The following is a 27,990-nucleotide window of genomic DNA, read 5'->3' as shown; positions in this document are numbered from 1 at the left end:
TTTAACATTTGAATCTCATGCTAGAGACAATGTTTTGTAAACACGGTAATAATACATATGATCTACTCAAGGGGTAAGTGATACAGCAACATGTTTTCTGGGTGCTCAAGTTCTAGTTGGTCAGGTGCTTTTCCTATGATTTTTTCCATGTTCATTCCTATTTATGAATGAATAGTTCGCTTTAAAAGAATAAAGGAAGTATACAGATAATCCAAGAGTTAAGGAGCCTATTAAAATTTTCTGTTTCCCAAGATCTTAATAGTCAAGGAATTTTGAAATATTATACCCTTAATGCCATAGGCTAAATAGCAGTCCCCTGAAAAGGGTAATATTTAATTTGGCATATTTATTCTGAATGTTAGCTATATTAAATATTTGTATTTTCTCTGAGCTTGAAGGAAGCTTAGTAATCACAGTATCTTGTGTAATTCCTATTTCCAGAGATATATTAAGAGGTTATTTGAGGCCACTACTGTGATGCTGTCAAAAGACACACCCCTAATGGCCAGCAGACTATGCTAGCCCAGGGTGAGCTGGCTAGAAACATCATATTTGGCTCACTTCCTTTGTTCCAGCTGCTGAATTGTATTAAAAGACATCTAAAAATACTCTGAGACTAATTTAGGCAGTAACATCTTTATTAATTAAAAACCAAAGCCATTAAAAACCAATAAATACTTAGTCTCCGTTTTCTCTGTATTGATGCAAATAACAGCTGTAATTAAGACTGTTGCAGTTGCAACGGGAGAAGCGATGTCTGTGAGTGGGATGGCAAATGGACCATGGTATGCTGTTCCTGCTAACATACGGGCCACTATTATAAGGCAGTCTAAGAAATCTGGTGGTAAGCAGTGCGTAAGGAGCTGCAGTGGCTTAATGAAGGCAAGAAAAGAAGGATAATAGACATGGAGAAAAAGTCAGGATCTGTTATTTGGATTGGTCCTTTAGTGTTTTTCTTTGACGTACAAACTAAAATGCCTTATAAAATGAGGATCAGCATGAGGCTGATTTCCTGGGAGTGGGAAGCTTAACCAAGTTATAACTGTTTGCTTTCTTTTAAGATTTGTGAAATTCTTGAACTTTTTACATAGCTACCATTTTACACCACAAGATTGTCTGTAATAAAATCCGTGGGACTTATAGGTGTTGTTATTGGATTACTTTTTCCTTTAGTTGCTTTTAGTACATTAGTCTGATAACTAATCAGTTGCTAACAAGCATCTAAGTCCTTATGTAAAATACCACTGTAAATATACACAATTTAACCTAATAGAGTTTGTGGCAGCTCGGGGGTGGCGATAGTAGTTGCAGCCTCACAAGTTTTGGGATAAAGACAGTCTTGCAAAGAAACTGTAGGGACGGGAGAAAGTTGAAGCTGTGTTTTTTTAATTTTTTTTTATTGCCCTCTCCCCTACCTCCCCCACTTGAGTTTTGTTGATGATACTTGAATTACCAACAGTGCCAAAACTGAGGAAGTGAGTAAGTTTGGACTGTGTGTAACATGTATAATTCTCTTCAGAACGGGGCAGAGATTCAGCTGGCTTGCAGTGGAGTACTTGCAAAAGGCTAACACTCTTTACTGTTTAAAAACAAGGATTTAAAAAAGCTTTCAGCAGCTACGCAGCACTGGTTTTCTATAGCAGAAGAGTGTTTTTCAGGAGGAAACAAATGCATAACTGAGATGAAGTTTCATTGTATCTATCAAGAGGCAAAACATTAGAGTGATTATATAAATTCTCCATCAAGTACTATCATGGCTAAAATTGCTCGGAATATTAAGCTATGTAAGGTTCATATATATATATATATATATATGGAGCATTAAATTCTAACTAACAACTTGCTATGAGGCATTAGATAACATCAATGATTTTCCACTGTTCATTTACTGTTGCCTCACTAACTCTGAGGATATTTTTTTCAGTTTCTGATTTACTTGCTGCGTCCAAAAAATAATCGGTAGCTGTGCAGGGTCTCCATGGGAAGAAAAAACCCAACCCCTTAAATTACAAATGCTGGAAAAAAAATCAGTATTCAGTAACAAGCAAGCAAAATAGTTGTGACGAATGGACTCCTCATTTCTATTTTAAACCGTGACGTGAATTGGATGATAGACTAAAACAATCATGCTTCAGCTTTTCAGCTGTATGGACTAGAATTTGTACTCCGGTAACAAAAAAAAAATGTGGTAGAAGACACCTGTTGAATATGTGGACAGGAATATAGAATTACATTGGTCCAACACCCAGAACTTGCTGTATTAAGCACATGATCACTGCCAAAAAAAGCATCGTTAAGAGCTGTTTAGTCCCTTTCCTTGTCTCTTCCTCTGAGTTAGGTCGCAGAATGATGTGCTAAAAACTGAGCTGGAGTGACTTAAGTGAGTTTCATGACAAAAATGACTGAAACAGGAGGCTGCAGCTGATAATGGAAATCACTCTGAAGCCTAAATAGAGGTTTATTTATATACAGTTTAATAATTCTCCATGTTTAAATTTAAGATGGTGCAAATGGAGCAACATTTATTTCATGTGGTATGGTGAGAACCTTGATCCTGAATGCCAGATAATCCCTCAGATATCCCTCAGCACTTTCCTTTCTGTGCCATTTGGCTTTCTGTATAAATCTTTAGTTGCATTTAATGATTATTCGGGGATTTTCTGTTTTAGAGGTACTACTTTAGCCTACTTGGGATTTTATGTCTGTGAGAAAATGAAATACGTTTTTTTTCATTTCCCAAAGATGAGGAAAAGGTACAGAAGGAGCGTATTTCCACATAGATCAGTGCTGCCACACTATAACATTGATGTGACATGTTTATTATATTCTAACGCCAAGTTTTAAAGAAAGCATTGCTGTATAAATATGTGGCCTCTTATTGTCATAGCACAACAAAATTGCGAAGGGAGTTATCTCATTTATTATTGAGCTCCTTGTCCACTTCTACTCCATAGTAACAACCTGTAGCACTAGTTGAAAGACATTATGGTTGTGAAATTTCTTGAAGACTGGTATTTCCAAAGTGAGATCTCTTAGCTAAACAGTAATTCCCAATCTTTTTTTTTATTTTAAATTAGCCTTCTTCTGGGTTGCCCTCCAAATCCCCAGACAGCTACTGCTGCATCCCTGCCAAGGCTGCTGCACAGTGCTTGTGCTCTGCTGGCTCCAGCCGTCCACGTGCTGAGCTCAGTCTCGCCAGTCCTTTTACCAGGACTCTTCCAGGAGCACTGTTCATTTCTGACTTGCCTGAATGTCATCACAAGCAGCAAACCCCCAGGAAAACGTGCTTGCAAAAGCTCAAGACCTGGGAACCACTCATCTAAAATAGTCCTTCTCCTGTAAAGTGTATGAAGCTATTCCTTCAGCTTATCAGAAACAATAATTTTTGACCCTGTAACTTACTCTGTCACTGAAAGGCTAGGATGTTAAATTGAAGTTGTGGCCAAAACTGGTTTGCCCCACACCTTCAGTAGTCTATTTAAGTGAATTTTGAATATTTTATTTTGTTCTTCATCCTCAAAAAGGATTTTATTCTCTGAAATCCTTACTATTCAATAATATCTCCATTCCATTGAATGGGTTGGAACTTAACTTTCTTTTTTTTAAGGTCTGGAAAGTGGAAAAGCATATAAAGGATTTTAACTGTATCCTATGAAATACAAACATTTAGGCAAAGTCTGAAATTATCTTGGTCTTTCTACCTCACTAAAAATCTTCTCTCTCCAAAAAAAGAAAAATTCATTGTAGATGGCTAAAATTAAATACTCTGTAGCCGTTTGCCCTTTGCATGGTAATGGTCTTCCTAGTAACTGCATTCTTTCATCTCCTTTTCTCCACTTTGTAGCTCTCTTCTGTTGTGCTTCATTTGATTTAATTTCCTTGCTTCATTCAACCTCTGTTGCTGAAACCTGCATGCCTTTTCTTAGAGATAGGAGAGGAAGCGTGGACGGGATTTGTAGTCCTAATAGTCTTTGTTCAACAATGTGTATATCACAACTTCCACTTGGTGTTGGTTTGTTCCCCTGGTACCCTTTCTGTATCACAGTCATGTGGTGAAAATTTCCATGCTTGTTGACTGGTCGGGGTGCATATGCCGAACTCCAAACTCCTTGAAAGTTTTTTAGTTTGCAGCTATCTAGCCTGTAAAGCACCTCTGTCTTCACTGGGTGGCATGATTTTTTGCTTAAGTGAGCTTTACTAAACATTGAAACCCCACTTGCTCTTCTGGAGTTACACTAATATGCATTGGGCTGAAGACCACAAGAGCTGGAAACAAAATGAACTTTATTTCTAGTGTCTGATGGTTTGTGTGATAAATATGCTGCAGTTTCCTATCTTCAGACAGTGCTGTTACCTTCCTTCTCTTCTGAGGCTTCAAGATTGAAGCATCAAAGTCATCAAACTAGCAGTTCATTTGTGTTTTGAACAGAGTACTACACAATAACACTTCCCCTGTCCCCAAATGCATTCATGTGGGCGAATCTATACATGTAAGCTTCTAGCTCCTTTTTTACCTTCTGGTTAGAAGGAAAATAATATTTCAAAACTGCCAAGTAAAACAACACAATGATTTTTCCATTAATAACAGTGCTGAACTGATTGAATTCAGTTTTTGCAACAACGAAACTAGTACTGTGCTCAAGTGATGCACAGTCGTTTCATGATGATGAAAGTATTATTTTAATTTAAAAAGTACCTAAGTCTGCTCTGGGCAAAAACATGTTGTTAACCATGTGGAAAAAGTTATGAAAGTTATGGTACTTCACTTATAAAATGTAATTTATTTTGTGAACCTAGAGAAGCTATTTTGACCTGAAGTTTAGACAGTATGAGGAAAAACAAAAAGCTGTAAAACATCAGCTGTGTTATACAAAATTCTCTACAAAGTAGATACAGTTGATTAATATGGGTGTAATGGCAAGGAATAAAATAGTTTCTTTAATCCTTTGGCTTGTGCTGTGTGTTATCAGTTAGCTTGGTAATTCACTTGATTTGCTGGTGCTCTTCTGTTTTCTTGGTGTTCAAATGAAAATGTCTAAGGCTTGCATCTTTGGGGAGGCCTTGTAGCAGCTGCTGTGTCTCTCTCAGCCCTAACAGCTGTTTCATGTAGGTGGCATGCTCAGACTGACAACTTTCTTTCCAACGAGGGTTTGTCTTTGTTCTTCTATATGTAGCTTATTTTTAAAGTTATCCATTTTTGCATTCTTTAAGGAATAGAATGAATTTCTTAATTTCTATTCTTAATTTTAAAACAAGGAGTTTTGTTCTTTCTAGTTTTATACGTTCATGTATTTTATATATTTTAAAAGAGATTTCACTTTGAGTGATAATTTTGCCTTGTGGAGCCTGTTCTTTCTACTGGAAGAAAGCTTAGTCATATAATTAACTTTGTAGATCTTGACCCTAAGGCTATTCACAGGATAATGGAGTTTCAAAGTAAAATGAGGATGAATGTTATAGCATCATAATGGTCATATAGGGCTAACTGGGGTAATTATGACTGTTGTGATGTTATAGACCCCAGTTTCCCCACCGGTGTATTTTTCTAGCCTCCGTAACAAAGCTAGCTATAGCAGAAGAAGTCCGCATTTGCAGGTGACTGCAGACAGCAAAAAAACCCATGACCCATCAGCCCTCTTCTCCTATGTCAGCAATCACAATCTGTTATCACTAAATGAATGGTCAGCAAATTCTGGGGCAGTGGCTTCTGGTAGGGGTGACGTGCAGTCCTTCCAGGAAGAGGAGGAAGTATTTCCCTCACTGCTTCTGTTGTCCCGGGGCCAGAAGGGAGTGACAGACCCAGGAAATGATGGTACTCTTGCATGTGGTTTCATATAGAGCAGGTCAGCATGTGTTATGGTAAGAAAAATTATTTGTGATTGCCCCATGTTTTTGGTAATCATTGATCTTTTTGAGAGCCACTGGTCTTTTGGTGTGGCTTTCCTTTCAAAGTGGTTGATAACTGCTCTTAAAAGCTCGTGTCTCAATATTTTTTTTTAAACTTTTGACTCTGCAGTCTAGAAACTAGAAATACTAGAAAATAATAATAAAAAAACTTAATAGTATAGGTAAATGGATCTGTTTCAGAATATTTCTCTGTAGGTTTGTTTTGTCAGTATCTGGCCTGAAGCAGTTATATGTGATGAAGAAAGTTCTCAGAGTAGCTGCTTGCTTTGCCAAGGTAGTGTGCAGACTCCTTTACTGTTTGCTCAGCAGAGTCGTCTGCATTCAGTTCAGTGGTTAACTCATTACATGAGGAATAGGTTTTACCAGTTACAAAGTGTGTGTGGTGTTGATGATGATCTTGCATAAAAAAAAAGTAAATAGTTACTGAAAGTCAAGAATCTTGCCAGGTTGAACAGTTTAACCAAGAACCAAAACTTTCACAGGGGAGCTGTTGCATTGTTAAAGAGACTGTCATCAGAATACCATTCAGTAAGTTTAGGAGTGAAGCTTGTCCTTTTACTTAAGATTGCAACTTCAGTCAAATAGCCTTTTCTTTCTTGAAGATTTTTTTTTTGTTTTGTACTAATTTTAAAGGAATATAAAAACTGTCACTCAAAAAAGGAAAAAGAAAAAAATGGAATTAAAAAAGTCACTACTTCCAAATTAAGAACAAAGGAAAAGCTGCAGTTAGCTCAGAGGAAATGGACACCTGTAAATCAAGGTTTATGCTGTGTCATGGAGAAACATCTCTAGCAAATTAACATCCCTTTTCCCAAAGGTCAAGCTCTACAAATGCCTCTCTTGGCAAGTGAACATTTTACGCTGATAAAGGGTGTCACAAATACTCCATTTTCCTTGAAAGTATTACTTTGTGTTGGAGATGTTGTCTGCTTTGAAAAATTTGGAACATGCCCCAGTGCTGCATGCCACTTAACCCGTAGCCCATCTGTGCTGTGATCTGATTGTCATGCGCCTGGGAGGGATGTCTGGAACCAGCTCTGTAGGATGGGGGATGCCTCTCCAGCAATTATTTATCTTCTCCAGCCTTTGACTCGACAACTGTTTTTTGTGTCCATCGTCAGGTCATACCTGGTTATTTTTCTGTCCTAGTTGGGTCAGTTTGGTAATAACTTCCTGCAGAGTTTGGAGAACAGTGTGAAGGAGCTGCAGCGAAATGCTACGTGCCACAGATGGGGCTGACCAAGTGTAACTTGGCCCCAATAGAGATGTTGCCTTGCCAGAACCCTACCTATAAATGTAAGGAAGGAAGGAAGCTAAAAGCATTGTGAGTGGGGAACACAGGGGAAGTTTCTAAGAGTGGATGACATGAGACAGTGGTGAGTTGCAGGTAGTTATGTCAACAGGGAAACCGTGTCATTGAAGATTTGAGTAAATTGCATTAAAATTTGTGCCTCTAAGGCTACAACACTGCCATACACAAGCTAGCTGATTTCAGGGTAACTTTATGTATGCCTATGCAAGCTGTTGTCAAGAGATGCCCCATACAAAGAATGGAGGAATGTATTTCTAACAGGTATACAGTCTGGAGATGTTTAAAGTATTCTGCCATCATTATTTTATTTTCTAATAAAAGTGGAAATGATACATTCCTTAGGGAAAATCATGGCTTTCTGGTTTGGAGTTTGAAGCAGGAGTCTTGAAAAATAGAATTGGTATGAGTGTTGGTGAGCTTGCTATTTTACATAATTTACTTTTACAGTAAGTAGGAACATGGAAGGAGCCAATCAGAAGTGTTGTATTCCTTTTCAGGTGTGTCTATGTGAGCTTTTTCAAGTAAATCAAGAGGTTTCACTAACACTTGCTCATAGTCATGCACAGATTTGAAAATGCTGCATGGTGAAATTAATGAAGTAACTATTTTCTTGTTTTGGTGTATCTGAAAATAGGCTGCCTTGATCTTCTATTTAATGTTGTTAAAGTTTTATTTAACTTTTTTTAACTGTCATATTTTTTTTCGATAAAAATTCAAACTGATTTGGATAATTATCAAACACAATTAAATTAACTTCAATTTCAATTCTTAAATTTCTTTTGAAAGTTCTGTGAGCTCTGTATGGTACCATGGAAATTTATTACACGATTATGGCTGAAGGTAGCACTAATGACCAAAAATGATAGAAAGCATTCAGGGTATGGCATGCAGTCCTTATGCTTGTGGTTGCATGTAAGATCTTTTGCTGTTTATTTGCCCTGTCTTGTTCTCCTTTTAATGATTTCTAAGAAAAGTGTATTGCACCTGAAAATCTTGAAAAGACTGAACTGATTTGAAGGCAGTGGGAATACAAAATCAGGTTAATTATAGTAGCACATGTTGTCTTCCTTGTAATGAGGTGAATTTTTTTTTTACTTATTTAGTTCTAAATTTTCCTTTTTTCTGTTCAGAGTTAGAGGCAGTTATGTAAGCTGTGAAGTGATTGTATGGAACAAAATGACTCACCAAGATAGACTATAATGCACATAGCTGTGTTGTTACAGGGAAGTACTCAATGACTCAGCTATAGAAGAGGCTGCTAATTGGAACTGCTGCACATGTGGGTTTAGATGAATATCTACCCTGAACCTGGGCCAACACACTTTTTGGCATCTCTTCCTGCATGAATTACTGGTCAGATTTTGAAAAGTGCCGAGTGTTCCACCTCCCAGCAAAGGACATTAAAGGAACTCCTCAGATTTCAATTTTGCCTTGCAGTTAACTCTAATATTTTTGTTGTCCGTTCTTGGCACCTTCTATGAAGGTGGTGAAGCATGAACTTCTTGTGCTTTCTACTCCCAGTAGCATACCAAAATCTGAGGCTTTGCTTTTAAAATGTCTTCTAATATTGCTTTAATCCTTTCATTGTTATCTTCTCAGTACAGGAGTAATCTCCCTGTCACAATTCTGCATCTGCTCATAGAATAAGAGAATACCTGTGTGGCTGATCACAGTTTACATCTCAGTTTGAGAAAGTCTAAGAAAGAGTTTCTCCAATCTTATTTTCACAAGCTTTCCAAATGTGGGAAAGTTGTACCTGAGCTGAACATTTTTCTAGCTTGCACAGTCATCAGAACAAATCACGTTATGAAAATGGTGTCTGGATTGTAGCGGTCTCTGACAGTGTCAGGCTCTTAGAGCTGTCCTTGGTAGCTGGGTGCTCGACTTAGCCCAAGGTAGAGCTGGTTTTCTTCTGCTACACTGCTGTGCTGTAGGGGCAAACACTAGAAGTCTTTAGTTGCGTTTTATACTTTGTTACTAACATCAGTATGAATACTATCAGGAATATATTTCATTTAAAAATGGCTGGTTATGGTTTGAGTTTTAAAAATTAATAATTATAGGACAAATTGTGAAAGAAGTTTGATGTAGATAATTCTGTTGTTGCAATTATAAGGAATATACTCCTGTATATATTTTGTAGACTTACATGCTAATTGGTATTTAAAATGTCAAAATGAGCCACGCTACCACATATTGCAGCCCCATGGATTTAACCATGTGATTTCTTTCTTGTTCCGTGGATTTCTGACCATCTTCTAGAAAGTCATGAAAGCCTGTGTATGCTAATTGACTCATACCATGTGTGTACATCCATATACGTAAAATAGTTTTCATATCTTTTTAAAAATATATTTTTATTTATCTATTTTTATTTCCTATCCTTAGTAGCATATTTTATTCCTTTAGAATACTGGCTCTTTGGTGCAGTGATGGTCTTGTTGGAATAGAGTAAATTGTCAGAGAGAACTTTTCTGATGAATCTTAACTATTTATGATAAAATAATAGTTCCTGTTACAAGCAGTAGATTGTAGCTGTAGTTCCTGTGCTTGATCTGGATTTTCTAGATCATCATAGTTTTCCTTTCCAATCATGTTACTTGTGTGGTAGTATTAAGGTGTGTTTCTCTGGATGGCAGGTTTCTTTTACAACCCACCTATTTTCCTGTTTGTTTTTGTGCTTGTGAGATGATTGTTTACATATAGCAAACTTAGCTGCTCTACATGGCAGTGTTTTGTCTTTTAATAAAATAAGACCTTTTTGAAGGTGATGTTTGGCTGAGGGCTTGGAGTTGTGTGAAAGCAGAACTGCATCTGCTGGTGAAGAGTATTTTCTGTTTTAACAGCTGCACATAAATCCTTCTCAACTGTTACAGAAAAACATACTTTTACTGTGTAGTTGGTTTGTGTCCATCTTTCTGAAACTGATGCATGTATTGTCTCTGTTGAATTTGTGTAAATGCATAATGTAGTGGCCATATAAAACATAAAAAAACCCCCACAATAGAAACAAAGTTGAAATTTGATATAAAAGGGTATATATAATCTTGAAATTTGACATAAAAGGGTATATATCATCTTGAAATTTGACATAAAAGGGTATATAGCATCATCTTTGCTAAGTCGTGGGCAACGGGAGAGGTGCCTGAGGACTGGAGGAAAGCGAATGTCACTCCAGTCTTCAAAAAGGGCAAGAAGGAGGACCCGGGTAACTATAGACCGGTCAGCCTCACCTCCATCCACAAAAAGGTGATGGAACAACTTGTCCTTGGTGCTGTCTCTAGGCACATCAAGGATAGGGGGATCATTAGAGGTACTCAACATGCCTTCACCAAGGGGAAGTCATGCTTCACCAACTTGATAGCCTTTTATGAGGACATAACCCGGTGGATAGATGATGGTAAAGCTGTGGATGTGGTCTATCTCGATTTCAGTAAAGCGTTTGACACGGTCTCCCACAGCATCCTCGCAGCTAAACTGAGGAAGCGTGGTCTGGATGATCGGGTAGTGAGGTGGATTGTGAACTGGCTGAAGGAAAGAAGCCAGAGAGTGGTGGTCAATGGGACAGAGTCCAGTTGGAGGCCTGTGTCTAGCGGAGTCCCTCAAGGGTCGGTACTGGGACCAGAACTATTCAATATATTCATTAATGACTTGGATGAGGGAATAGAGTGCACTGTCAGCAAGTTTGCTGATGACACAAAACTGGGAGGAGTGGCTGATGCACCGGAAGGCTGCGCAGTCATTCAGAGAGACCTGGACAGGCTGGAGAGTTGGGCGGGGAGAAACTTAATGAAATATAACAAGGGCAAGTGTAGAGTCCTGCATCTGGGCAAGAACAACCCCATGTACCAGTACAAGTTGGGGACAGACCTGTTGGAGACCAGCGTAGGGGAAAGGGACCTGGGGGTCCTAGTGGACAGCAGGATGACCATGGGCCAGCAAAGTGCCCTTGTGGCCAAGAAGGCCAATGGCATCCTGGGGTGTATTAGAAGGGGTGTGGTTAGCAGGTCAAGAGAGGTTCTCCTCCCCCTCTACTCTGCCCTGATGAGGCTGCATCTGGAATATTGTGTCCAGTTCTGGGCCCCTCAGTTCAAGAAGGACAGGGAACTGCTAGAGAGAGTCCAGCACAGAGCCACAAAGATGATTAAGGGAGTGGAACATCTCCCTTATGAGGAGAGGCTGAGGGAGCTGGGTCTCTTTAGCTTAGAGAAGAGGAGACTGAGGGGTGACCTCATTAATGTTTATAATTATGTAAAGGGCAAGTGTCATGAGGATGGAGCCAGGCTCTTCTCGGTGACATCCATTGACAGGACAAGGGGCAATGGGTGCAAGTTGGAACACAGGAGGTTCCACATAAATATGAGGAAAAACTTCTTTACGGTGAGGGTGACCGAACACTGGAACAGGCTGCCCAGAGAGGTTGTGGAGTCTCCTTCTCTGGAGACATTCAAAACCCGCCTGGACGCGTTCCTGTGTGATATGGTCTAGGTAATCCTGCTGCGGCAGGGTTGGACTAGATTGGACTAGATGATCTTTCGAGGTCCCTTCCAATCCCTGACATTCTGTGATTCTGTGATATGTCTTTAGTAAGTATTGGACAAAAAGATCCATTTTCTTTTTTTGTGAAGAACCTATTATAATAAAAGATATTTGAAATACTTCCTCCTTTAATTAAAGCTGTCTCGGATTTTCAACAGATTTTTCCTAAGTTTATTGTAAATCTTGCATTTTCAAATTAAATGAAAAAGCTATGGGTAAACATCAAGTTTTTCTGATCACTGAATAGATAGATAGGATGAGATATAATATGAAGCAACCTGAAATAAGTAGAGGTACATTAAAGTTCTGTTTGGATAATTTTGAAAGTTCTTCCATCCTTTTATTTCAATTTTGTTTTTGCATGCTAACTGAATTGCTTATCAGATTCTTATTAATGTTCTAAATGAAATTTATTAATTAATTATCTGTGAAAAATGAGGGAAGTGCAGAGCTAAACAGGTCAATTCTGTCAGAAATTCCTTGGAGGGAGCTAATAAAGCTCTTAATCCTAACATGCTCTTAGCAAGGTCTTTAACATCATGCCTTGCATACCCGAACAATCCTCTGCTTGCTTTCTGTAAGGTTAAGGTTGGTGTGTGACATGAGGAAGTATAGAGAGTGACTTCTTCAGATAGTTTCAGGCCAGAAAAATTTTAAGACAGCAGATAAAAATACGGTCTTCTCTAGTTACTAAGTAGTTTGACACTTACACAGGCATTCCAAAAAATTAAAGGATGCTTTTAACAGTTCTGGGAGATACCTGTTTTTATTTTTTTTGATAATTCAGGTGGGGTTGTGCTTCAGGCTTTGAAGGGCAGAATTTATATTCAGTGTAGACCTTGCATTGGAAAAAAGGTGTATTTTTTAAAAAAGCAGTTATCAGCTCCCTTTTTGTCTCAGTTGCTGATTGTTTGGACTATATTGAAATTAAATAGCATCCAGTTAACTCTTGTTTCTTTTGCTAAGCATATCTCTTATCAGTTGCACGGAAAGTAATTCAGAAAACCACAAGTTTATTTCAGTAAAAGTAAAGTGGCAATTATTAACTTGTTGCAAAAGTCAAATGGGTTAATTCTACCAAGGTTTCTGCCTTTCATCATGTTTGTCTTTTATGTGTCTGTCTTTTTTCTTCAAAACAGAATTGCCTTGCGTGAAAAAAAACAGTAGCTTGAAGAAAGCTCCAAACTTTCCATTATACTTTTAGACAAACAATCATATATATTTCCTTCTTCAGTGTTAGCTCGTATTTAGTTAATACATTAAGAACCTAGCTCCTATTGGTCACACGTATTACTTGTTTACAATTACATCAAACTTGCATCAGCACTTATTGTTATATTACCATGGTTATATTATTGTTAAACTTATCCTTGTGCTTGGTGGCTAATCAAAAACTAGCTAACAGTCTAGATGTTTAACAGAAACATCATAGCTTTGTTTTCCTTTCTAACCCGACAGACAAAGTTACTAAACCTTGCCTGAATACTGAGGTATATTTTATATATGTGCACAGAAATTCAATGCATTTATGTCAGACAGATTCACAGGGTTTAGTCTTTGCTATTTGTATTTTCATGGCAAAGTGAATGTTAACCACAGTGAGCAATAACGATGCATTATCAGGACTAGGGAGGATATTTTCCACCATTATTTTTTCTACTTTATTATTTTTCTGAAGTTCAATTTACCTTGGGTTTTCATATTTATACATCAGTATTACACACTGAAACCAAAGTGGCTTCTGCTAATGCATTTCTGTCAGTGAGTTATTTTTTCCATCATCTACTGTTAGTTCAGAACCTTCCTTTTGTTAACTCTCAATATTACCAGGAAAGAAAAATGGGTTTGCTATTAAGCTTTAGCACTTCCTTGAGTCTGGTGTGAGCAACCCGTGTGACTTCTGCTGGGGCACAGCATGTCTTTGTAGACTGAAATGTTAATAGTTTTTTCCTCTGACCATTTTCTGTTCTGTTTATTAAAGTTTGCAATCTTTCATTGTGCTTATACAGTGGCCACAGTTATGAATGACATCCAAGAGAAATCGCTAGAAGGTGTTTATAATAGTAATAATAAATAATATTTAATTCAAGTCAGATGGAGACTACTGACTTTCTTCTCTCACTGTTCAAAACCCAGAATGGTATAAGTAGGCCAGAGAGAATGATTTGGTAACAGCTGGACTTTGGACAAGGTTTTAGTTGTATGGAAGCAAAGACAGCAATTTGCTGTGGAACTGTATAATGAACAACCAGGCAGAGTTAGTGATGTCTTCCTGGATGGGGGAAAGAAGGGAAAGTGTTGAAGATGACACCAAGATTGAGCACAGGGGTTTTGTGACTCTAAGGGGACAAATAATAGAGCTATTGACAGAGGCAGTGAAGAGATGGAAAAGGAAGAATTTGGATAAAGATAATAAACAACCATTTCAGCTCATGTTAATTAGTATATGCTCTGTTGACTTCGTTGACAGCAGTTGAGGATATGGCCTGTTGAGTTCAGCTTTAATGATAAGTTTGAGTTGGCAGGGAGGTTTCAGGATAAAATCTCAGGAAAAATAGGCAGAGATGAAAGACTGAGGTTATAGATCCTGAATTCTTGCAGGTGGGCCTATATCTTGGTTCATTGAGTTGTTAACGGCAGCTTAGGGAAGATGAGTTAGCTATGCAAAAGTCGAACAGAAGAAAATGGGGAGAGCCTGAAAGAGAACAGAAAAAGAAAGAAGAAACCCACCAAAAAGGCCAAAGAAAGGTTAAACAGAAGAAAGAGACTGGAGCTTTGAAAAGCACAAGTATTTTAAAGAATCCTAATAGTGAGATTAACTATAAAAGGAAAGCATACAAATAAACCAAGATGACAGTGAAAAATAAAGGCTTTTTTTCACTCAGTTTAACAGAAAACAGATAAACATATTAATTCTCTGAGGCAAACAATAATGTGATAAAGAAAGTGATTGGAACACAGTAAAAATTACTTCAAATAATTCTCATTTTCAGGAAGATGTTAGGAAATGTAAAGGTTGTATTTTCACAGCACTGTGTGGATTTTGACTTCATAATTCAAATGTTAACGTTTAAGTGTCTTTTATGCTCTGTTGTATTTACTTACATAAAACAACATATATGCTGAAAATTTGTTAATAGAGTGACATTACATTTAAATGATTGCATTTAGGCAATGTGTAAAGAAATTAAAAAGACCAAGAGCTTAGGAGAATATTGAAATAAATTATTTGCCTTTTGCCTAGGTAGTTTTCTTTCTTTGCTTACTGATCTATATTTTTATACAAATATATGTGATACAAATATATATTTATCATATATTTTCCCAAGGATGATAACATGGCATTATAGTCTTCAGATTGGTTTTAATGTCTAAATAAATTCTTTAATTAAATTGAGCTCTTTTTTATTTAAAGCTGTCTTTTGGGGAGATATTGCCTTAGATGATGAAGACTTAAAAATCTTTCAAATTGACAGGACGATTGACCTTACGCAGCACTCCAGCGAAAGACTTGGCCATAACACAGGTACGATATTTCAAACTTATTTTAATTTATTTTTCCTGTTATTTACTTCTGCATAGAAGGCAATCTCTGTTTTAAATGTAGAAAGTCAGTATAATGTTTGGGGTAATATTAGTTTATACTTTAAAACGTTGTTAAACAATGAGTATAAATTTGTTTTAGGGAAAGAAAGAGAAAAGCTAAATTTTTAATTTTATTCTGGCATTTCTGGTTAAAAATATCATGTTGAACTGAAGAGCAGAATCTGGTAGGAACCATAAGTCCAGTCTGCAGGTGGTCATGTGGGAAAGGAAATTGTACAAAGCTTTGCTTTCATGACTAAAAGTTCCTCATAGCAGAGCCCAAATGTCCTATGGAGAACATACGTGGAATCCTGGAGGTGAGACTGGGAGTACTGGATTACAGCCCCTCCTTTTGCTCTTTGTTTGATTCCATCCAGATCTGTACCCAGATCTAGAAGCAACACAAGAACATGTCATCCTTGCTAGGATTTGCCATGTCTAAAAAGCAACTGTATATCTGACATTTTAATACGTGTTTATTTGCTATTGTTAACATACAGTGCATTAGTGCCAGAAGCTGCAATCTGATCAACACAGGCAGTTGGATAGTCAGACAGATAGATGGAGAGATATTATTTATGTGTAAATAAATATGAGTGTGTGCAAAAGAGAAAGCATAATCCATGTCTAAATGGATGTCTATCTAATATCTAAAAATATCTATACTTTCAGGCTCTGATTTGGTAATTCATAATGGAGAATTTGTAAACTTTCAGGTTATGGTACCAAAAAAGACAAGTTACTTAGGAAAAGTGTAGAAAAAATGCTATTAGAAAATGTATAAATGCATAATTGAAATTTATTTTCTATTAAGCATGTTCTATATGTTCCTGAACTGAGCTACTATTAACGTAATGGTTCCTGATATGTGGAAATAAGGGTCATTTTGATGAATGATCAGAAAGGAATTTTTCAGACCAAAGAAGCAATTTTCAATTTAACCTTTCAATTTGATATATTTAAAATATTTTTACTCTTCCTAGTTAGAAGTCTTGATTAGACTATTTTTATAACAACTTGAAAATGTATTTTATCTCCTTTTAAAGCCACTTTTTTTTTAAGGCAGGAACACCTTTGAGCATTTCTAGATCAAGACTGGATTTTAAAATGTTAATAGAGTCAGCAGTTTCCCTACTCCCCTTTCCCCCAAACAAATAGTTTAATTGGTTTTGAAGGTATTTCAGGCACTAGTTTTGCTGACAAAATGTAGAGAGCAAGGTCGGTCATTTCCCCTTAAAGTGGATGCAGTCAAGTGATTTCTTTGGCTTGCTGACTTTCCTTTTTCTTCTTGCTTTTCTGTTTTTTCTTTTTAACTGCAGTTATTTTTTTGTCAATTGCCAGAGAAAGAATATACATTTCTAAGCTGTTTTAAAATAATATTTAATATTCTATTATTTAATTTTCTTTCCTTACCTTGTCTTGGGATTTGTGCATTATCTTTTCTTGTGGACAGTATCCTGTTCAGGATATTGAGTCATCCTATTGAGGATTGCTAATGCATTTGGATCAAATTTTTCTACCATTATTGCACAACAGGAATCAATGCAACTGCAGTGGTCAGTGGGACTGGACTTTGGAGAACAAACTCTGCTGAAGTTAATGATTTTGTAATGGTTCTTAGTGAACCCTCAACATTCTTGATTTTTCTAAAAACAGAGTTGGAGAACTCAATTTTACACATTACATATGTAATTATTTTTCTAAATTTACAGCATTTTGATGCATAAACTAGGAATTTAGCAAACTGCACAGCCTAGTGTTCTTTTTTGCCCTCTAATTTCCGAAAGAGTAAATTGCCAACAACTAACTAGTTGATACATTGTTTTTCCAGTTGCTACCTAGTAAAATGCTTGTAAAATAGAAAACAAATTCATATTTTACCTTAGTTACAGACACAATGACAATTAATTACAAGCTTGATTTCTGAGCACTTTCTGCTGTTGACCTTCACAAACTAGAGGTGACATCAGGTAGAAGGGTTAGATACTTGGATGTATACTATCAAGATGGAATTGCAGAGTTGCATTTATCATTGCAACTACTAATTAAAAATCCTGAGGCTCACAGACTCTGATGCACATTATGTGACTACTCCTTTTGGTGAGGATTATCTGCCTGGATTTGCAGGGTCAGATACTTAATCTGTGAACTTCTGAGAGTGTGGCTCTGTCTTTTTACTTGTCATTTTGTCCAAGCAATACGCATAATCATTGTAAACAGAAACAAGAATAAATCTGATAAAATTGTTATGTATATATTATTATAAGTCCAAACTGCCAAAAGTATCCTTCTTCTCCTGCCTGAAGTATGAGAAGATGCAGCAAATATGATTTTTTTTTTTTTAAACTTTTTTAGACTGTGGCTTGGCAAGGCTGTATATTATTCATATAAGACAGATTAGTTATGTGAGATACTTTTTCTTCAGTTTTTCACTAAGTGGTATACACAGGCTGTGTTAACACAGAAATGATAGTTTAATATTTTTTTCTAGACATAATTATAGTATAATAGTTTCTTTAAGTAAATAATGGATTCTTTGGTTTTTCTGCTATGTCTGTGACAGTTGATGCTTTTAAGGCTTTTTTAATATTTGTTTGTAATCTAGCTATATGGCTTGTTTTTTGTAAGACGAATGTTAACATGAGAGAAAATTACATTAATGATGATCAATACAAGGAATGGAATTGTTATAGTCTCTGTAGTGTATATAGTTACCATGTAACTTGTTGGAAAGGAATGTGTTGAACTATTACCTCATCTATCTAAAATGTTTTAAAAAATTTGCAAAATTTTCCTCAAGGGAGCCAGCAACTATGTGACAGTGTAATCCAAATAATTAGGCACATTGTTATTCACTGAGGAGCCACACAAACTCACTTGCCATATATGGTATTTTCTCGTCTATAATGTGATTTTAAGTTGCTGTTTAATATATATATTTTCCACATATATATTGAAAGTTGTTATGGGAAATTGGGAAAGGCCTTCTTAGTGGTGGTTGTGGAGGTTTCAATGGTCCTTTTATTTCTACCTTTTTACTTTTGCTGTTGTAAAAGAAAGAAGAAGAAAGAAGAAACAAGAAAACTCTCTTGTCCTGTAACAGATATTGAATTTTAAAATACAACCTTCTACAAACTTCTGAAAATCACAAAACTTTCTGAACAATTCTGAACAATTTATTGACTAGTGAAGTATTATTGGTGTTCTTCCTTCTGATTTACTGGTGTTTGCAACGGCATTTGCAGCCACGAAAGGATTACCGGTGAAGAGAGTATGTGGCAGATGCATCAAATGTACGCATTTCTGTAATGTGTTGCATTTCTGTAAATGGCATGGTAAATGTTAAAATCAATTACTTTAATTTTTCTTGCTCATTGATTACTGAAATGTCACAGACATATATGCCTACGAGGTCTTACTGCAATATACACCAGCATGTGTTGTTTCAAAACCTTTAGAGTGCATTGGACATCTATTTGCATGATGACAAAGAAAACCAAATCTTTCATGGTAAAATCAGCCATATTAAGTTTGTATTCAGTTTCGTTGTTTTTTTTTTTTCTGGTGAATCTTTGGGTGTTTGCTTTCCCTCTTTCCCCTCCCTTGAAATGAGAAGATTATGGTCTGCATTCAGGAAATTTCTGTGAGCGTAAGGCTTTTAGCTGTCAATCAGTATGGCTCTGAGGATGTCAAGGTCACCAGGAAGAAAAAAAAAAAGCTCCAAATAATAATTAGATGATGTAATTGTCATGACTTGTCTGAATAACAATGACATGTTGGCTTACATTCTGGAATGCATGTTAGAAAATTTTTCAGCTAAAAATGTGTTTTTATTTCAATGTCAAGAATACTTGAAGAATTTGTATGCAAGTCATTGAAGAACGTTAAACTTCTTTTAAGATGCATTGCAATTTTTATGGGGTATTTTCTAATCTCTCGAGGCTATATAGTTGCTGTAGGTGTAAGAGTCCGTGTTCTTCTGTAAAATTGCATTTTTTCTTTTCTTTTCTTTTTAAAGGTGGCTTCGGAGAGCATGGGACGTCAAAAAAACGAGGTGCCCTCTATCAGCTTATAGACAGGATAAGAAGATTTGGCTCTGGTATTTTCACTGTTTACATTAGCAGGTTGCCTGATGTGCTAATGTATCATGAACTTTAATGAAGATAGTACTTCAACACTTTAAAGTCTTCCTGTATTACTATTGGCATTAACAAACTGAAAAATAAATAGTACAAGATTAGTAATGAAGAGATTAGCTATTTGTTGCATTTCCTTAGAGGTCAATTTCCAGCATCAAATCTGGAAGCTAAAATATATAGTTTTAAATCTCATATTAAAAATCTCGTAGCTTCTTTGTATGGCAGTGTTCACAGTTATCAGTTCAACTGATATCAATACGATGTCTTTTCAGTACAGGTAGGCTATGCTGTATAGCTGCTAGTTTTATGTGTGGTTTTTATTTTTTTTCTTCTGGATCCATTTGGGGCATTCTGATGATTCATACTGTGTTTGAAGCATTTATGGTGTGTTACACTGAACAAACACATTTTTATACTAATTACACTCTTGTCAGTATGAACGTAGCTGAATTCAGCAGGCAATGTAAGTGGAATCGCCATTAATACTGGTTGAGTTTACTCACCATATTTGATGCAAGGAGATGTCACTTTAATGTTATGAAACCTCAATCTCAAAAAGGAAAATATGTGAAACTTCATTGTAGTCATACCACAGTATGTCTAAATGCATCACTGTATATCTTGTAAGATTAACCAGAGCACAGTGACTGCCTTTGCAGATGTGCTCTGCTATATAATCTTCATTCTCTGTAAGAGAATTACAATTTTATTATTGCATAAATGCTTGTCATATTTTACCTGCAATTTGACATAAGTTTCTTACTTCTAGTTCAAAAGAATTTTGAATGCTGAAACATCTACATTAACATGTGGTGTGGTTCAGTAATGACTGCATATTGAGTGTAACAAGAGTTTTTCTCTGACTTTTCTACCTATGTTGTAGACTGTTGTGTAATTCTCATTTACACATTTAATTACAAGGATAATTTATTTACTTGAGTGTTTTTTTTAAACCCTGAAATCTTCTATATCATTTCTGATATAATTTAAGTTATAAAGTTAAGTTACAAAGGTGCAGTCTTTTCTTCCTGTGTATCAAGGGCTTTCTCCCTGCTTTGGGCTGTAGCTTCTTCCCTTTCTTCCTTTTGCTGCTCTCCCAGCCCTCGGGCTGTGCCAAGATACCATACCATGATCCTGCCCTGGAATCCTCCGTGATTCTCACGTAGCCATTAACACTTAGGTGGAACTGGTATCACAGGGGATATTCACAGAGGGAAGGTTTACTCTTCAAAGAGGAGTAAGACTTCAGCCTTGCTGAGCAGGATTTGTTGACCTCCTTTCAAGTATTCCATTTTAATCAGCTGCCCTGATGTGCATGCTAATTTATAAATTGCTTCAGAAGAAGCACCTGTTATGGTGTGCAAGTCCTTGTCTGATTATCCTTATCCTCTTCTATTGTCACAGTAAGTTTCAGCTGATTTGGGAAAGATTTGCCTGAAATGGGGTGAATAGTGGTAATATCTCTGAAAATAGTGGACATTTTTTTGTCTTGTAAAGAAATTCCAGCCATGAGTAATACCCGTAGGGTTCCAAAAGCTCATTTATGAAAAGTGTATATTTGCATCCTGAAGCGTTGTAGGGTTACTATCAAAATGAAAGTCACATTTTCATCTGAAAATGTATCTGATGGTAGTAGCTACAGGTGATGGAGATCTGAGGGAGAAATGACCCTCTCTGACTTTTTCCATATGTATACAACTTTGCAAATAATGTGTGTATTTTTTCCTTGTAATTCCTGATAATAAAAACCAATCTAATACTTTAAGGAATTCTTTCTGTCCAGTGCTTCAAGGATGATTAATGTTTATAAATATGTAAAGGGCAAGTGTCATGAGGATGGAGCCAGGCTCTTCTCAGTGACATCCCTTGACAGGACAAGGGGCAATGGGTGCAAGCTGGAACACAGGAGGTTCCACATAAATATGAGGAAAAACTTCTTTACGGTGAGGGTGACCGAACACTGGAACAGGCTGCCCAGAGAGGTTGTGGAGTCTCCTTTTCTGGAGACATTCAAAACCCGCCTGGACGCGTTCCTGTGTGATATGGTCTAGGTAATCCTGCTCCGGCAGGGGGATTGGACTAGATGATCTTTCAAGTCCCCTTCCAATCCCTAACATTCTGTGATTCTGTGATGATCATGCACTTGCTTTTTGCAGATCTTGCAATAAAAATGAAAGGGGAAGTGAATGCCTGATTACTTTTGATCTGTCCAAAGTCTTTCCCTCTTTGCTGGAAATATCCCAATTTATTTAAAAAAAGAAAAATACACGGGGAGTGTGATTTTTTTTTTTTAAATTATTATTATTCAATGAGAAAATTTAGATTAAATTATGCAATGTGCCTTCAAGTTCATAAATATACGTGCAAATTGTTACTGCAGATATGTTTGAAAAATGAAGATTTAGACTCTTTATTTCAAGCATTTCTCAGAAAACTAAGTAATGATACTGTTGCATAATAGCAATGTCCTACTTTTAAAGGGTATAAAGAAATAATCTGACTTTGACCTGCTGGAAAATAATTGTTCTCTTTTGTGTGTGTGTGAGATCTCATTCAGTGTTTTAATTATCATTACAGGCTTTGAGCAAAATAATACATCTAAAGGAAGAACTACTGTAAAGTTCTCGGGGAAAAATGAGAAAAACCGATTTCCCAGGGCTGCTACATCACGAACAGAAAGAATATGGCCAGGGGGTGTCATTCCGTATGTAATAGGTGGAAATTTCACTGGTAAGCTTTGTGCGTTAAATGGGGAGAAGGAATATGATTTTTTTTTAAATTCTCACCTTTTTTTTTTTTTAAAGTCAAGTCATACTATGGAAGTCAATAGAAGAGTGTCTGTTGCGTCAAGCCCGAAGTACATCTCTTCTGAAAATATTAGTCACACTTCAAAAAAATTGTTCCTAAAGGCAAGCTACATAATAGAAATGTATAACTATATTTTAGAAAGGAAAGACTCTTTTTCTTTACCTAATATTTCTTGTTGCGTGTTTGTTTTCGAGAGCCTCTGTAACAGAATTTCATGAAATCTGTTTTTTTAAAAAATGCAGGATATTTAGCACAAGACTATAACTAATTTAACTGGTGTGACATGTATTCTGCTAAACTAATTTCTCTCAACAAACTGCCTCAAATGTGTTTTGTAATTCCTCGGTTTGGTTTTCTGATGGGTACACACAGACATTATGTATGACAAGAAGAAAGACTGACTTCAAAATATATAGAATTCTTAGCAGAAAACTGTAGGAAGTTTAAAACTTTTGTTATCCCTGAAAAAAGGAAATGAATCAATATCAATGTGGATGTAAGAGGTAATTTAAAACAAAAAGGGAGGGAGAAAAGCAAAGCTGGTTGGGAAAAGATATATAATAACATTTATTGTGCACAAAAATACAGGGAACCAAAAGAAACATGCAAATGCTCACATATTGTATGCATGTGTGTATGAAGGAACCAGAGTTATTCCTTTCAAACAGAGGGCTACAGTCAAACTTTTAGTTTGGGTATTTACATAGTACTATACCAAACGTGACCTTTGCTTTTAGGATTACCATCTTCTGAAATAATCTAGTAAACTAAATGAAAGCATATCACATGAAACATTTTACCTTTTTCATAATGAAAGATAAATTCTAAAGCTTGGCAAACATTACTTAAAGATAAAAGAAAAGGGCAAGATGGGATGAAATAACCTTTAATTTTTAGGATCCTGACATGATTTGAACTTGCTACTTTTATGAATTTTGAGGTTTTGTTGTCTTTAAACTCAAAGTAGATATTTTTTTTTTTAAATTCTCCTATGCTGTAACATGCAACTTTGCAAAAGTCTGCAAGCTGGATGTATTTCTGCTAGCAAATTCGTGCCAAAAAGTACTCTTCTTTGTGGATTTCCAGCTCAGAAGCAGTATAGCTATATTCTCAGATGCTGCCTCTAAGATAATAAGCCTCGTCTTTTTTCAGGCAATGAAATTACATTGCTATAATATCTGAAGTACTGTATACTAGCTGGTTTTGTGTTCTGTGGTGAGAGCTGGCCTGGCTGCTTCTGCATCTAGAGTATAGTTTTGATTGTTTCTGAATGTGTTTCCTGTTTTTAAACCAAATAGCTAGGTATGCTTAGTATTGTACCAAATCAAGAATTTCCCTCTTTTGCTGATTCATTTGATTTATGAAAAATTTTGATGCAAAGAAGTGGAGACTGTTCAAGACAGCATTATTAAAATCAAATGCCTTGACTGGTATGCCTGTTTACATGGCTTAGGCTAATTTGGTTGCCAGATTTGAAGGTTGTAGGACTTTTTTTCTTTTTTTCTTTTGGGTAGATAGCTAGGATCCAGGATTCCTCAATTTTCTTTTTTTTTTTTTTTTTTTCCTTTTTCTTTTTTTTCTCCAATGTGGTCCACTTGATAATTTCATCAGGGAAATTGCTTAGCAAATATTATGCTAATGCAGGCACACAAGCAACACTGTATTTCTTCTGCTGTCTTCCTCTGGTGTAACATAGCTATGCTTTTTATTGCAGGTTTTATGTTTGCTAGAGCGTGTCAGGCAGTATTGGTCCCCTTGCAGGCAGATATGTTATGATGAGCTGATGATCTGAGTATCCCTTTGATTGGAGTCTGGCAGTACATGTGACTACTGGGACATAGGACTTCATGATCCAGTGACTCCTTCCAGGCATATATTCATAGTATTGAAATCTGATTTTAAGGAACAAGACACAGTTAGAAGAGTTTATTTCCTTTCATACAATTATTCTTCCAGGCACCCAGCGCGCCATGTTCAAACAGGCTATGCGGCACTGGGAAAAGTACACGTGCGTTACATTTATTGAACGGAGCGATGAAGAAAGTTATATTGTATTTACATACAGACCATGTGGGTAAGTGTGTATGTATGGTAACAGATACTTGGGCTTTCAATGTTTGGCCATGCTTGCCAGCTTTGCAGTTATAAGTGCATATATACTTCACAGGAAAATGAATAGCTAGTTGCCATATTTAAATGATACGTGTTCTGCTTGGCTTTAGGTTCATTGAAAGCAATACGTATAGTAACTTTTTGACGTTATGCCTCTTTTATCTATTTCTAGAGAAAATGATCTCACTATATATACATAGGAATGAGACTTTTATATTTGGCTTTTTGTCATGCTTTTAACATTGATATGTATTGTTCTAAAGGTATTTCAGGCTTATTGTTTGTTTATTCTTAGCTTCCTCCATGTCACACGTTTACTGCTGGATTATGTGTGGAAATCTATCCCATATTCCTTTTCCAGCTCAATTGTTGTTAATTGTAATTTTAACTCTTCTATTGTTAGACTGTCCTTGCCCAGATTTGTTTAGCCACCAAATTCGTGACTGTTTTGCAAATTCCTTCCAGGACACTGATGTGTAAAAGTGAACAAAATAGGTTTTATTACTCATTAGTGCAGCTTTGTGTTAATCACCGTATTCCATCTTCAGATACTTCTGCTCACAAATGCCTCAGTCAGCTATGTGTGTTATTTATTCCACTCAGAATTCTTAATTTTATATAGCGGCCAGTGAACTTCCTAAGTGCACCTTCTTCATTTTCCAAGAAGAGTGCTCACTACCTGTGGAAATACTGTACTTCTGATAGTCACCTTCTGTTTGGGTTGTAGGCTCCACAGTGAACAGCTCTCATGTCTTGCTGACTTCCTGATCAATGAACACTTTGCATGCCTACTTTTAAATTTTTATAGGATAGGACTGTGAAAAGTTTTGGGAACTCCTTGCATTCTAGGAATGATCCGGAATGTACTTAATTATAGCCCATAAAATTACATGTAGACTTATCTGTTTAAATTACCCGACATTCTTTTTAAGTCATAGGACAGTGTAATAAAACCCACTCCTAAGTTATTTTAAGAAAAGCATCACCTTTGTCTTGGAAAGTCTCTGAGCCACAGATCCTTGCAATCGGGGAGCTTATTCTATAGGAGCGCCTGTGAACTTGCCTGTCATGTTCTTGTGCTTCCATAGGTCTGCTCTAGACCCCTCTTAGAAACGGTGCCAAGTGACATGGACTTTTATTCTGACCCAGTATGGCTGCTATTTTAGTTAACGATGCAACCTGTATGTCAGGGATACTGACATACAACTGGAAGAGAAATGGGGAGCAGGGAATAATCGTGATGGTTCCCTTCACTCACAGAGGTAGAAAGCAATGTGAATTTAAACGGAAGAGTATAAAAGATATAAATGGTCTCAGGTGCTTTAGAAAGACAAGTATGGGGATATCTACAGAGATCTTGGTTTCATGAAAAGTAAATTCTACAACTTCAAAGTGTCTAAAGCCAAATGACAGAAAATCTCTTCAGACAAAGCTCTGCTCTTTTGGCTGGTTGATACTTCATGAGATCAAGTCACTTTAGGGTGAAGGCTGGATTGCAACCAGTTTGAACCAGAAGGTGGAATATACTCAGTATCTACCTTCAAAGTCACCATTTTTCCTTCACAGTTAATGTTGTTTTATTGGTGGGTACTTTACAAATTACAAATAATTTATAAAGGATGTAACAAGTTTAAAATAAAACCAAGGAAAAGTGTGGCTATGAACAGTCCACCAGTGATTAAAAAACCCAGGCTAAACAGAAGGGGCAGTTTTTTTTTTGGAGAGTCCTGAATCCATAAGCCATTTCAGAAAGAGCCAGATAAATAAGCACGTAACTTCTGGGTGAATAGGAACCACTGTGCACTAACCACCGGCATACAGTGCTCGTGCAGGATTTTCCATGGAAAGAGCCCAGACAAAAGTGACACCAAACCATCTGCAAATACTTTCTGCTGCATGGCCAGTCACATTGAAATGAATCTCAGTTCTTTCCCATAGCACCCTGCTGTGTTGGTTTGTTAGCACATTGTGCCATTATTGCTTGCAGTACCGTGGCAGCTAACATTCACAGATGAGGAAGACTTTCTTGTACTTAGCGCTGTTCAAATTAAAAACTAAATGATAAACTCTGCCCCAAAGAGCACACAGTCAAAACATAACATCTAATGAAACAGAAATTGGATACAGTCATATATGTGGAAATATGTGGAAATTCAGGTGGCAATATCTACAGATGTCTCAGATGACAGCATTAGCACACTAGCAAGTGTAGTGTTATTGAGCCTTTGTAAACATCAAGGGTATTTTGAAGGAGTGTAATGCATTACTTCTTGCAGCAGTTCATGGGAAGCTCATCCCAGAAGGGCAGTGATGAAAAAGCATGTTTGAAATATAGCAGCTGATTATCAGAGATACGTGACCTCCCAAAAGTTGAGAGTGTATATATCAGCAGTGAATGTGAGAATAAGTTTTGATTATCGTAGACCCACAGGACTGCAAGAGATCTCAGAAAGATGTCTAGTGTATTCTTAAGACAGAAACAGCTATACCTAAGTCATTGCTGATATGTGCTTGTCTAACTTGCTTCTAAAAACCTGCAAAAATCAATACTTCACAGCCTGCTAGGAAATGTATTGCTTCAGTATCCTTAATATAAGAACTGTAGGAAATTGGGGGCAGTATTTTTGGTCATAGCTAAACCAGGTATTTCTTGCTGCAATTAAAGTACATTAACTTTTTTTCCTGCTCACCATGGCCATGGAAAATAAATCATTCCTCTTTTGAAGGAATCTATTATATACTTTGAGACTGTTATTATGTCCACCCTCAGTTCTGTTTTCTTTTAGGCTAGAAACACCTAATTAATTTAATATTTCCTGGTAAGTAGTGTTTTCTAGGCCTTTGATCACATTGTTATTCTCTTTGAGATTTTCTTCAACTAGTCCACATCTTTCTTGAAATTAAGGACCCAAAACTAGGGCATGTTTGTCCAGATGAATCATTACTTCTGCTGAGCTAGTGCTAGAGCTAATTCATATGTCTTGTAGTCTCTCCTTCCACTGAGGTAGCTAAGCAGGGTGCCTCCCTGTTTCTCAATAGCTGCTACGTTTGACTTATGGTCAGTTGGGATGTGACTCCGAGTAAGAGCCAGAGTTCTTTCCACAGCGCTGATATCCCGTCACTGGTTCCAGCAAGTGCCATGTTTTGCACATCTCAGGACACCACGTAATGGCGTCTTTCCCCTTTCAGATCTCTTTTCTAATCTGTTAAAGTTGCTATCAATTCCAGGCTTATCTTAATGATATTTAGCAGTCTTTTTTCAGACTACAAGTTTAAAGAGCATCTTTTCTATCTTCACTTCATATAATATTCCAACCAGCTTTACACCCTCGCTTTATATCAGGGTTCTCTAGTTTGCTTATGGGCAGCTTGTGTGGAAAAATGTCAAAAGCTTTACAACTGGATCCCTCCTTCCAATCAGAATAATTTAATCTGTTGCACTCTTAAACTGTAATTATTTGTCATCACATCTTGTTTATTTAACCTGATTTTGAGAACAGTTAATTATTGAAATATTGTTTCTTAGTACAGCTGAAGCACTTAGTAGTTTGAAATTTTGTAATTATGGATAGTCATTCGTACCCATTA

At 36.6% G+C, this 27,990-nt stretch overlaps 1 protein-coding gene across 1 annotated transcript in view; it reads left to right on the top strand.

Annotated features, from left to right (window-relative positions):
- Positions 1 to 27,990, top strand: part of TLL1 (tolloid like 1) — a 142,002-nt gene that overhangs the window by 48,627 nt on the left and 65,385 nt on the right. The window contains exons 2-5 of the mRNA XM_068403312.1: positions 15,174 to 15,284; positions 19,362 to 19,442; positions 22,060 to 22,212; positions 24,247 to 24,364. Coding sequence (XP_068259413.1) covers positions 15,174 to 15,284; positions 19,362 to 19,442; positions 22,060 to 22,212; positions 24,247 to 24,364 — 463 coding nt within the window. The remainder of the gene's footprint in view (positions 1 to 15,173; positions 15,285 to 19,361; positions 19,443 to 22,059; positions 22,213 to 24,246; positions 24,365 to 27,990) is intronic.

The sequence above is a fragment of the Nyctibius grandis genome, chromosome 6 (assembly GCF_013368605.1).
Source record: "Nyctibius grandis isolate bNycGra1 chromosome 6, bNycGra1.pri, whole genome shotgun sequence".
In the NCBI taxonomy this organism is placed as follows: Eukaryota; Metazoa; Chordata; class Aves; order Nyctibiiformes; family Nyctibiidae; genus Nyctibius; species Nyctibius grandis.
The sequence above is the reverse complement of the archived record's forward strand: the minus strand, read 5'-3'. Positions and strand labels throughout refer to the sequence as shown.